Here is a 12829-nt window from a genome sequence, read left to right on the forward strand (position 1 = left end):
AACTCCCAGACAACCCCAGCCAGCATTTTACTGGCTGGGGCTTTCTGGGATTTGAAGTCCAAACATCTTAAAATTGCTGAGGTTAAAAAAATGTGCTCTAGTATTTCCAGATGGTCTGAGAGAGATTTTTGTCTTTTGCTGCTCACCGGGACCTGTGGGGTAGGCATGTGGATAAAAATCGATGCTTTTTTTTAAAAAAAGGAAAAAATATCAGATTTTTAAAAAATTTAAATCAGATTTTTTTTTTATTTTTATCAAATTTATTTTAATAAAACGCTTTTGGAGTAAAAATGTATCTAAGGATAGTTTTCTATTTAAGATAACACTAATAATTTAGTTTATTCCGCATGCAATGGAGCTTAGTTATGTAGCACGAGGCTGTATATTCTGCAATATTGGGACTGTCGGTGAGCCAACGGCAGGTCAAAGAAGGAGCTGCTGCGGGACAGAGATGACAGTCGCTCTTTAAAAATTATGATTTAAATCAAGTTGATTTAAATCAAGCCTTTTTATTAGTGATTTAAATCATGATTTAAATCGACGTGATTTAAATTGACCTGATTTAAATCGACGTGATTTAAATCAAATCCACCCTGCATGTGGGACTGACAGTTACACAAGAGGAGAAGTCGATGGAGATTCTCAGTCATCCAGATCCCGGTTGTCCCAAAGAGGCTTTTTCAAGCGGCCAACTGGACTTTTCTTGTTTTTCTTTGAAGACATTTCACTTCTCATCCAAGAAGTTTCTTCAGCTCATCCTTGGATGAGAAGCGAAACGTCTTCAAAGAAAAACCAGAAAAGTCCAGTTGCCTCTTGAAAAAGCCCCTTTGGGACACAAGAGGAGAAGATTGAGGACTGACTGGTTTTGAACCTAAGCCAGCCTGCAGCACCAAGAACATAAAGCAACCTAGAACTTAACAAATATTTTGTGTTACACTGCAGGTCTCTGATTCACACTCTGCAGTCTCTTATGGTAATGGGAGTTTTGATGACGACGTGGAGCTTTTCCTTCAATCGGAGACTGACTCCTGGAGACTCCAGAAGCCAGATCTGGGGCCTGTGTTAAAGGAAAATAAATGCTTCTTAATTGCCTTGACTCCCCTTTAAAAATCTTGGGAATGTGGCCAAAATACTGACTCTTCTGGCCAAGCATGTTTCATCGAGTGACGTTACATTTGCAACAATACAGCTGTTTACTGATTTCAAATAGTATTCGGTGGTGGTTCAGATTTGGGTTGCCAAGTAGAGTAAGAAGGCTTGAAAATAAATCCAAAGTAAATTTGAGCTGTTGTTGTTTTTTTAATTCTCCAATCTGACCCTGAACTTAAATCTTCCGATTGGAGCGCACGCCAAATTGGTACATATCGCTGAAGGTACTTGATATTGTCTTCCATGGAGATCTATAGACTGGATGTGTGCGATATCACCCATATTGCGATCTTGCTGCACAAAATGACACGAGTACCGTATTTTTCGGAGTATATGATGCACCAGAGTATAAGACACACCTTAGTTTTTGGGGAGGGAAATAAGAAAAAATCTGATAGCTAGAGGTTGTCCTGAACCCCTGCGAACCCCCAGCAGCCCCCACCCCTGGGTTATTCTAAAGAAGTCTGCAGCTTTAAAACAATGTGCCGTAGGATAAAATAAATGGACTCAATAAAACAAAGCGTTTATTTTCCCTGCTCAGTTGTATGGAAATCCTTCATGTAGATGGCATCTGTTCAAAGGAAGAGCCTTTGAAAGGACCGGCGGCATTAATTATACAAATGTGTTTGGTGGGTTTGAATTAATAGGCCAGGCAAGTTTTTTCTCTTTTGCTTCTCTGTTGAAAGAATCGTATATGGTGTCTTTGGAAACAGTTTTTGGCACAACGGGGAATTCTGAGATCCCCACGTAATTTTTCTTGGCCATCTTGGAGCTGGTTGTGATGGTGTAGGCATTACTCCGGTAACATTTCATGGAGGACATGCAGAAAGTCTCTCTTATCCCCCTCCTGAAGTTGGCATTGTATGCCGAATACAACATAGGTTTCAAGGCCGAGGAACTAAACGATATCCAAGTCACCATCAAAAAGACCAAGGAGCTTTTCCTACGATCGGTCTCAAGCGGGTGCCACAGTTGGACCACGTAAAATGGGAGCCACGAGAGCAGAAAGAGAGCATTTAACATCAGGAACATTTTGATTGTTTTCACCTTTGTCCTAGGGACCACGTTCATCGTCCTCCGGACTGTTCTGCCCTCGCTCCCGATTTTCCAAATGTGCTTGATGACTTTTTGGTAAAAGAAAATGATGAGAACCGACGGAATCAGGAAAGCTACTAATACATGGATGATACTATAAACGGCGCCATCCCAAGAATAAGGAGGGAAAAACCGGCAGTGATGGTCTCTGTCCAAGCCCCCAAAAATGAAAACCGGAGACATCAAGGCTGAATTGAAGATCCAAGACGCCGCAATCATTTTTTTGGCTTTCTCCCTCGTCACCTTGAAACTTAGCGGGTAGACGATAGTGTAGAACCTGTCAACGCAGATGGAAAGCAAGACATAAATTTGAATCCCGGGGGTGAGATACTGAAAATACCTGATTGTCTTGCACATCATGCTCCCCAATGTCCATCCGTCAGACGCTAACTGGAACAGAACAAGCGGTGTGCACCCAACACTAATCAGCAAGTCTGCACAGGCCATGGAGACCACGAAATAATTGGTGGTCGATTGAGTCCTCCTGCTCCTGTAGATGACGAGGCAAACCAGGGAGTTTCCGAAGATGGAGAATAACCATAACAACCCCCAAAGCAAGCTGGCAATGATGATTTCTTCAGGCATCAACTCATACTGTGAAGCTGTGCTGTTTTTCTCTAACCCAGGCTCCTTGGACAAGGTAGTGGCCTCGTGGCTTCCCAAAGGGTTCGAGGTTTCTGCCTGAGGGTGGTTTTGTTGCAGGAGACCTGAGGTTGGGGTGAGAAGAGGCGTGGTGTGGTGATCCATGTCTTGGGAGAGCAGCATAGTCAGTCTTTCCCTTAGAGGACTGTATGGGGAGAAAGATCCATCAGTTGTTTTAGGAGTAAAGGAATAGTAACAATCATCACTTTGTCTTCGTGACAGAATAAGAGTTGGAAGGACCCTTGGAGGTTGTCTTGTGCAAACCCTTGCACAAGCAGGAGATCTATACCATCCCAGACAAATAGCTTTCTGACCCCTTCTTCAATGGTGGGATTCAGCCGGTTTGGGTTGATTCGGGCGAACTGGTGGTTAAATTGCTGGCTGGCTCCACTTCTTCTCATCCCGTCCCTTCTAGGAGTCCCCACACACCCCATTTTAGTTGCCAGGTAAGTGCAGGGAGGCCTCCTAGGGCCAAAACGGGGCATGGGGTGTGTGCGGTGTGCCCTCCTGCGGCACGTTTTTGCTCCCAGGGGGAGTGCAGGAGGCCAAGTGCTACCTATCACGTCCCCTGGCCTTGCCCACCATGGCCATGCCCACCCAGCCGGTCATTAGGGCTGAGAACCGGTTTTTAAATTATTTGAATCCCACCACTGCCCTTCTTAACAACCTCCATGTCAGCACTTCAACCTGCATTTACTCTAGTGCTGACATAAGAAGGAGAAGAGGGGGCAGCTGGCAAGAGGACGCTTGACATTTCACCTACTTATTTTCCTTGAAGATAATATCCCCTAGGAGATGAGAGGGAGGGGGGACATTCCTGGGAGCTTAAGTAGTAGATATGGGAAGAGTGATTTGGAAGAAGGCCAATGAGACGCAGAGATTTGGGGAACGGAAAGGGAAGGTTTGGGGTCAGGAAGTCAGAGTTGGCTACGCCACGATCGGGGGCAGATTGTCGTGCTTAATAAAATGAAAGATTTCTTCAAAGACTATCTGTTTGGAAATGCAATTTATTTTATTTGAGACGATATCGAAACCTGACACTCCAGTGATGGAGCATCCACAACTTCTGAAGGCAAACCGTTCCAATAGTTAATTGTTCTCAGTGTCAGAACATTTATCCTTACAGTGAGAACAATATACCAGTGGTACAGCTTGCCTTCAGACGTTACATCCTACATGTTACATGCTGTATTAACTGATGGCACTGCGGGGGGGGGGGCATCTAGGGCAGGGGTCTGCAACCTTGGCAACTTTACGACTTGTGGACTTCAACTTCCAGAATTCCTCAGCCAGCATGATCTGGGGGAGCAGCATGCGATGCAATCAGCACCAGGCTGGAGGAAAGAGATAGATCAGCGTTGGTGTAACCTTCTCAGCCAACTTCCAATAAAGTCAATCGGGAAAGCCAGATCCACTTAACCATCACGGGATTCACTTAGCAACTTCAGTGATTCACTTAACAACCATGCCAAAAAATTGTAAAATCGGGCGTGGCACACACTTAACAATAGCCTTGCTTAGCCTTCTGCTTCTGTTGGGAAATTCTGCTTCCAGCTGTGATTGTAAGTCAACGACTAACTGTAATGTAATTTCAAGTTTGCCGTCGAACTTTGTTTTAGCCTAATAATTAAGGAAGTGGCGACCCTTAGAAAACTCTTAGGGAGAACGAGGTTTATTTATTTATTTATTTATTTATTGGTTCGATTTATATGCCGCCCTTCTCCGGAGACTCAGGGTGGCTTACAATGCGTTAAGCAATAGCCTTCATACTTTTTGTATATACCTGCTTAGTAGGGCTTTCGGGGGCCCCTAAGCAGTGTTCTTTTTTTTTTAATACAAAGTCAGTTTATTGCCCCCACAATCTAGGTCCTCATTTTACCTACCTCGAAAGGATGGAAGGCTGAGTCAACCTTGAGCCTGGTGAGATTTGAACTTGCAGTAATTGCAGGCAGCTGGTGTTACTTAACAGCACTTTAGTCTGCTGCGCCACCAAGGCGCAGATCAATGCAAATCAATGTGATCCTAAGCTCCACTCTTTATAGAATTTATAAAGAGCAACATTTAGAAAGAATAGCAAATGCATTTTGTGCTGAGAGTCTGCATGGGAAGATCAGGGGAGAAACCAATGGAAACATAACTCTGCTAGCAATAATTGTATACAAACAGTACAGGATGAGTACCTCACTTAGCACTTACGTTTCCAACATTTTCTGATAGGAGTATTTCAGGACAGATGAATGTATTGCCACAATTACTTACGTTTTAAAAATTAAGCACTAATCCAAAGGATTTGGTCCAACTAACCGTTTCCAAGAAAATAGCATAATATAAACTGTAGACTCTTCATATTTATAAACTACAGGCATATAGATGTCACACTCCAGGTTTTTTATTTCTTGCACTTCTATGTTTTCCAGTGGAATATTTGCATAGGGGTCCAAGATTTTTTTGCTGGATTTCACAATAGGTATTATCTCAATAACTTGAAATATTATAACATATAACTGATCTAATCTGTTGGCAGATGAAATTCTATATATGGTCCTTACAATTTGGCATCCTCCAGAGAGACAGCTTTTGCTACTCTCTGTTGTTTACTACTAGCACTCATTGAGTTGCCAAGGTTAAAGAGCTCCCACTTGAGTTGACATGAAAAATTATTATTATTGTCATGAACGTTCATAGGATGCCAAACTCTGAGGATGCTTAGCAATTTACAAGCTAAAACACACAAGAAGTACCGTAATATCAGGAAAAGTGCACCGCATGGAAGATTCATTAATTGTTAAGCTACAAAACTGACTTACAACCAAATTGAGGTGCAATCAAGGCTCCAAAGCCTCCAGAATTGCTCAGTTTTGAGTAGCTTTTAAACAGACTATGGACCTTGGAAGTTTCCTAGTCCAGCCCTCTGCTCAAGCAGGAAACCATTTTCAAGCAGGAAGCCCATTTCAGACAAATGGCTGTCCAGTCTCTTCTTAAAAATCTCCAGTGTTGGAGCAGCCACACAACTTCTGGAGGCAAGTTATTCCACTGATTAATCGTTCTAACTGTCAGGAAATTTCTCCTTAGTTCTAAATGGCTTCTCTCCTTGATTACTTTCCATCCATTGCTTCTTGTCCTGCCTTCAGGTGCTTTGGAGAATAGGTTGACCCCTTCTTTTTCGTATCGGCCCCTTAGATATTGGAACACTGCTATCATGTCACCCCTGATCCCCCTTTTCATTAAACTAGACATGCCCAGTTCCTGCAACCATTGTTCATATATATTTAGCCTCCAGAGAAAAAGGCAAGTGTCAACTTGCAAAGCTTTCAAGTTGCCATGAGCAGGAGGGAGGGAGAACTGATAGAGCTGATTGATTTCCCTAACTGAAGTGCATTCCATACATTCTTCCTGACCGCAATCAGAAGGAGGGTGTTGGATTTCACAGCCAGCCAAAGTGGTTAATCGGAGAATGTGATTTATGACATGGCCAGAGAGGAGGGGAGAGACAGAGTCATAGGGGAATGTAAATCTACGTGGGATTAGTTCTAACTGCATCTGAATATTGCTGAAATGGTGCTCCTAATAAATGACTGTATTTCTTTTGAAGTTTGGCTCATGGCTCATGAATTAATTAGGGCATCTTTCGGAAACTTCACAGCAAGATGGAGCCTACCAAATGTTTGTGGGAAAGCTGTTCCAAAGGACCAACCCAGATAGCAAAAGGCAGTGTCTCTGAGCCTCATCTTCACTTTTCTCAAATGGGGCATCAACAGATTGAACTGGTTGGACTGAATCCAACAGGAAAATAACATGCACTATTTTAAATTAGCAATATGGGTTGCTAATTTCTATTGTAATCCGAACTGAATACAAGTTTACATACTGATTCCTCAAAATTGTGTGATATAGTTAGCAACGTTTTGTTTCCTTTTAGTGATGGACATAAATCATCTTTCTTTAGAACCATATCCTCCTTATCAGCCGTATCATATTTGGTTATTGGATTTAATTGAATGACTCTTTGATTATTAGATTTGTCTTCAATACATTGATTTAGGCGTATGACCCCTGATTCCTAGCACTTGGCTTTATTTTTCATTAATAGGACATGAATTGTTAAAAGAAAATGTAAAATAGCTTCTTTAAAGCATTATTTTGGCATGAAGAATTGCTTTCTTTTGCTAATTTCTGAAAGGGCTTCACAACTGCCCTTTGTGAGGAGACTTTCGAACTGAGTCCCAGCATGTGTCACATAATAAGAAGCTAAAAATGCATGATTCAGTTCTAACACAAATGAACAGACAGCAGAATGGAACAAGACATTTTGTCCAAAGTATGTACTTTTTCATGCTTGCTATATTTCAATGCATTTAACATTCAGAACCAAAGCAGTGATATCTTTTGTGGGGGGGGGGGGAATAAGAAGAGGGTTTAAAAAAAACACCCTCTATTGTGAACTTTCCGAAAGATGCCCTAATTAATTCATGAGCTACAAGCCAAACTTCAAAAGAAATATAGTCATTTGACCATTTCCGTACAAGATTCACGTTCACCAAAGCTCTGGAAGTTTAAAGAAGAGATTGGACAACTATTTGTCTGAAATGGTATAGGGTTTCCTGCTTAAGCAGGGGGTTGGACTAGAAGACCTCCAAGGTCCCTTCCAACTCTTGTTATTCTATTCTATTCTATTCTATTCTATTCTATTCTATTCTATTCTATTCTATTCTATTCTATTCTATTCTATTCTACTCTATTCTATTCCTATTCCTATTCCTATTCCTATTCCTATTCCTATTCCTATTCCTATTCTCCTATTCCTATTCCTATTCTCTACTCTACTCTACTCTACTCTACTCTACTCTACTCTACTCTACTCTACTCTACTCTGTTTTCTATTCTATTCCAAGGCCCCTTCCAACTCTGTTATTCTATTCTATTCTATTCTATTCTATTCTATTCTATTCTATTCTATTCTATTCTATTCTATTCTATTCTATTCTATTCTCTACACTCTACTCTCAACTCTATTCTATTCTATTCTCTACACTCTAGACTCTAGACTCTAGACTCTAGACTCGACTCGACTCTATTCCTATTCTATTCTATTCTATTCTATTCTATTCTATTCTATTCTATTCTATTCTATTCTACTCTACTCTACTCTACTCTACTCTACTCTATTTTCTATTCTATTCTATTCTATTCTATTCTATTCTATTCTATTCTATTCTATTCTATTCTATTCTTTTCTCTACACTCTATTCTCAACTCTATTCTATTCTATTCTCTAGACTCTAGACTCTAGACTCGACTCGACTCTATTCCTATTCTATTCTATTCTATTCTATTCTATTCTATTCTATTCTATTCTATTCTATTCTATTCTATTCTATTCTATTCTATTCTATTCTATTCTACCAGGTTACTGATAGAAGAGAATATCTGTAACTCAGAGTTGAACTGTGGGGCCCTTGATGCTCTCTGAGCTTGGTTATTTGCTTGCAGATGTTTCATTACCCAACTAGGTAACATCATCATAGAACATCAAGGACCCCATAGATACTAAGTTAATGCTTTTTTTTTCTGCGAATGATCCTCTGCTCTGGATGTGAAGGGTTCATTTTGCTTCTGTGAACTACAATCAAGGCAGCTGCAGCCCCATTCTAGAGCAGACCAAAGCCCCATTCCTGCACACAAGACCAGTCAAAGGCCAGCAAGAAAGTCATGAGTGGGATATTGGCAAACTGTACCTTCTCCCTCATGTATTAACCACTGACAGTCTTTTTCTTCATTAATTTGTTTCTGAGCACCTTTTAAAAATCAACTAACTCAATGAACGTCTTACAGCTGCTTACCCCATATATTAAATATGTATAGTATCAAAGAATTCTTCACTGGGTATTTTCTAGGCATTGAGTCCCTATAAAGGAATTTGCTTTGCTTTAATTGTATTTTTCCCAAAACATAGTAAAGGTAAAGGTTCCCCTTGCACATATGTGCTAGTCGTTCCTGACTCTAGGGGGCGGTGCTCATCTCCATTTCAAAGCCAAAGAGCCAGCGCTGTCCGAAGACGTCTCCGTGGTCATGTGGCCGGCATGACTCAACGCCAAAGGCGCACGGAACGCTGTTCCCTTCCCACCAAAGGTGGTCCCTATTTTTCTACTTGCGTTTTTTACGTGTTTTCGAACTGCTACTTCCCCAAACATACTGTGAATTAAATGTTATCAATGATGTACTAAATGCCAACCCTAAAACAAAGTTTCAGCACATGTAGGTGCATCCTTGAAGTTGAATCAAGTCACACAAATAATATCAAATTAAATCAGATTTGATATGGTCATTTTGGGTAGTGAGATGGGCAGAGTATTAAACCAACCAACCAAGAAATAAATAAATGAATGTATAAATTTGGTTCCATGAAATTTAAATGGAGAATGAATTAAATTAGATTGAAATATCCCCATGTCTAAAGTACTCTGGTATACAAACATTCTGAAGAAATGTTTGAAGAAATCGGTTTTGGCAAGAGTAAAGAAGAAAATTGCCTGAGTTTCTCAGGGCAGGGATATCAGTCATGCCAATAGACATGATAAGAGTTGCCCTGCTTCAAAGCTGAGTAGGGCATGGCAAAAAGATGATGAAGCATGGAGAAGCTGAGAAGGCTAAGCAGGAAACACTGGAACATTCAAATGGACAGAAGGCAATCAGCTACTACATAAGGTAAAAATAAAGGTCCCCCTTGCATATATGTGCTAGTTGTTCCCGGCTCTAGGAGGTGGTGCTCATCTCCGTTTCAAAGCCGAAGAGCCAGCGCTGTCCGAAGACGTCTCCATGGTCATGTGGCCGGCATGACTAAACGCCAAAGGCAGACGGAACGCTGTTACCTTCCCACCAAAGGTGGTCCTTATTTTTTCTACTTGCATTTTTTACGTGCTTTCGAAGTGCTAGGTTGGCAGAAGCTGGGACAAGTAAGGGGAGCTCACCCCGTTATGTGGCACTAGGGATTCCAACCGCTGAACTGCCGACCTTTCGATCGACAAGCTCAGTGTCTTAGCCACTGAGCCACCACATCACTAGCTACTACATAGTGGCTTCTTTTCAGCCCCCCAAAACAGGTTTTTTTTATCTGACCATGCAGTGTTATGTGTTGAAGAGCGGAAAGCATGGCTGACTGTCCAGAAAGATCTGCTGAGATTTTGCTAAACAGAGAGACCTTTGACCCGGCTGAATTTTAGCTCTGGCTTAGCCAGTCTTTTTTTAGGCGATCCGGCTTATCGTTGCCACAACAGAGACTCCATCTGCAGAGTTGAGGTTTCACAAGAGAATGTGGCTGGATTTTAGGCCAGTTTGGAACTGCTTCTGTCCTTTTAATTCTACTTTTAAGGGATCTGTCCCAGTGAAACCAACAAAGATCTCTGAGCTGTACATCTCTGAGAGTCCATTTTTTGGGTTTGTATATTTTTAATTCCTCAATAGTAGAAAATCTAATCTAGATCTGATTTCTTTCACCCGCTGTCTTTTGAGATCTGTGGCATTATTCTTTCCACTTTCTCCTGATCCCAATTCATTGGGCATACTGCTTTAAAAGATATTCCTCGTTTATTTTTCTTTCTGCTTTTACATTTAGGAATAATTGCCTGTTGAGCGTTCAGTGTAAACCATTAATCCTACAGATCTCCATACCATCATGTTCAGTGGCATTCAGTCACAGTACTGAAAAAAACAGCACGAATTCAAACTATCGGTCCATTAACATCAATATTGTGGGGTTTTTTGGCTAGCACCCACCCTTTTACATCAATCTCCTTTCCAGGCTTGCCACAAGAGATACCTGATGTGCCAGTTTTAATCCTGTGCTTGCAAACTACGTATCCCCAAACCTACAGAGCCTCACTTTCTATGCAATCCTGAAGGAATCTGCACCACCGGCTGTTCTAATGGCAGGAATAACTGGTATTTAAAAGGATGTGAGATAGCTGAACTGATTTCATTTTTTATTCATTCATTTTATTCAGCAAGGTCCAAAGAAAAAGAACATTAACATTAAAATTTCAATGTTTCTCCCCTGATCCAATCCCCTACTTCCCAGAAGGAAGAATGCAGAACGAATCCTACCTGTTTCCAAGCACAATTCCCAATTCAGCAATGTTCCCCATGGAGAATTTTGGTTGCAGAGGCCAGCAGCTTCATTTTGGAGGCCAGTTTCAATATTCACCATGGCTCTACGTCTGGATGTTGGTCCGCCGAGGGTTAAATGAAAGTCAAACATGTTGCACTTCCTCCTTTCCCTGGAAAAAGAAATAGTGATGTTGCTTGGAACTCAGTGCTGATACTGCTTGCAAGGTCCTAACGTGGATCGCATGGAAAATGAGTCAGGTGGGTGGCCCCCTCCCCAGGAGCTAAACTAAAACTCCTCCATATCTTTTCTTAAAAAAAAAGAAAGAAAGAAAAGGATTTGCTATTCAAGAACAATCCCGTTGCACTAACCAACAGCCCTCAAATTTATCTGCATACGTTAGTAACACTTAGGGGGGAACTTGCCTGTAATGCGTGAGGTGTGGGTGGGAATTGACACACTCCCACCCCCGCCTTGTTGAAAGTCATTTATACTGTAAGTAAATAAGGCATTTGCAGCACCATGGACAGCGGCAGAGTCTCTGAAGGACGGCCATTCCTAAGTGGCTCAAACTGTTGCTTCTCTTGGGAGATTTCGTTAGCCCCCTTCCCCCGGCAGACATGAGATTCACAGAATCATAGACTCACAGGCCTGGAAAGGACCTCGGAGGTCTTCTAGTCCAGTGGTCACCATCTGGTGGTCCTTGGTCCACGAGAAAATTTTGGCGGTCCGCAGAAAAATTATTTGCGTTTTTTACATTGCACTAAATACTGTTTTATCTTTTTCAAAAATTCCTCTTAGTGGGTCCGTGGGATTTAAAATTATGAATTTAGTGGTCCCTGAGGTCCGAAAGGTTGGTGACCCCTGTTCTAGTAAATCTCCCTGCCCAAGTGCAGGAGACCTTATTGCATCCCAGACCAATGACCGTCCAATCTTTTCTTGAAAGTCTCCACTAATGGAGCACTCACACCTCCCGGAGACAAGCTGTTCTATTGATTAATTGGTTTTATTGCCAGGAAATTTCTCTTTAGTTCCAGATTGGATCTCTCTTTTTTTTAAACGAGCTTCCGCCCACTGCTTCTTGTCCTGCCCTCGTGCGCCAAGAATGGCACCCCCCATCCAACTGTTCACCTGAACACCCCATCCCACACTTACCTTTGCCATCCCCCCCAAGGGGAAACGCTCCCCCCCGGCCGTGCTTCTGCATCTCATCTCCCCATGCTGCCCTGCTCCATCTCTCTTCACCTCAAATGCTTCCGATCCCAAGGAAGGAGAAATTCAGATGGCATCCAGCTGCCGTCTCATGCTGACGTCCTGGTTGCCATGGCGCCGCCGAGTGATTGTTGAAGAGGATGGTTTTCTTTCGCAACAGTCACCCTGGGCCCCCTGATAATCATTAGAGTGGAAGAGGAAAGAAGGAAGAAAACCAGGAATGGCAAAGGAGACGGCATTTCTCTAGATTCAGTAAAACGATCAGGTTTTCAGGTTAAACTCTTATTTTTCGGCCTCCTAGGATTTCAGTCTATGCTCAATTCAGCCTCTTGCTGTGTGTTCTGAGAAGTCTGGCTTCATCTTCACTAAACTCATCTTTAAAGGATCAAAGCCGTTTTAGAACCCTTCTGTGGCCAAATGTCTATGAAATTCTCAGTCATCCAGGTCATAGTTGTATCAAAAGTGGTTTTTATTTTTTTTTGAAAAGGCAACAACTGGACTGATTTTTTTTTTGAGAAAGAAAACAACGTTTTTTGAGGAAGTGAAACGTCCTTCCTCAAAAAAAAAAAAAAATTCCACCCACTTGCCTTTTCGAAAATAAAAATCACTTTTGATACGATCCTTCTATGG

General features: G+C 41.8%; 1 protein-coding gene across 1 annotated transcript; it reads right to left on the bottom strand.

Moving 5' to 3' along the window:
* Positions 1 to 1652: 1652 nt before the first annotated feature.
* GPR19 (G protein-coupled receptor 19) lies at positions 1653 to 12331 on the bottom strand. Its single transcript, XM_034440382.3, has 3 exons — positions 12143 to 12331; positions 10987 to 11159; positions 1653 to 3031 (listed from the first exon to the last, which is right to left on the bottom strand). Exons 2-3 carry the CDS (start codon positions 11025 to 11027, stop codon positions 1762 to 1764), a joined length of 1311 nt encoding a protein of 436 aa, XP_034296273.2. The 5' UTR covers positions 11028 to 11159; positions 12143 to 12331; the 3' UTR covers positions 1653 to 1761.
* Positions 12332 to 12829: the final 498 nt, after the last annotated feature.

Source organism: Pantherophis guttatus, chromosome 7 (assembly GCF_059756535.1).
Source record: "Pantherophis guttatus breed Tessera chromosome 7, ASM5975653v1, whole genome shotgun sequence".
Classification (NCBI taxonomy): Eukaryota; Metazoa; Chordata; class Lepidosauria; order Squamata; family Colubridae; genus Pantherophis; species Pantherophis guttatus.

Bases quoted from the DNA above. Each gene is read 5' to 3' on its own strand.
- GPR19 (XM_034440382.3), bottom strand. From the start codon at position 11,027: ATGGGGAACATTGCTGAATTGGGAATTGTGCTTGGAAACAG. The intron at 3,032-10,986 runs GTAGGATTCGTT...CTCCCCATACAG, and splicing joins GGAATTGTGCTTGGAAACAG to TCCTCTAAGGGAAAGACTGA.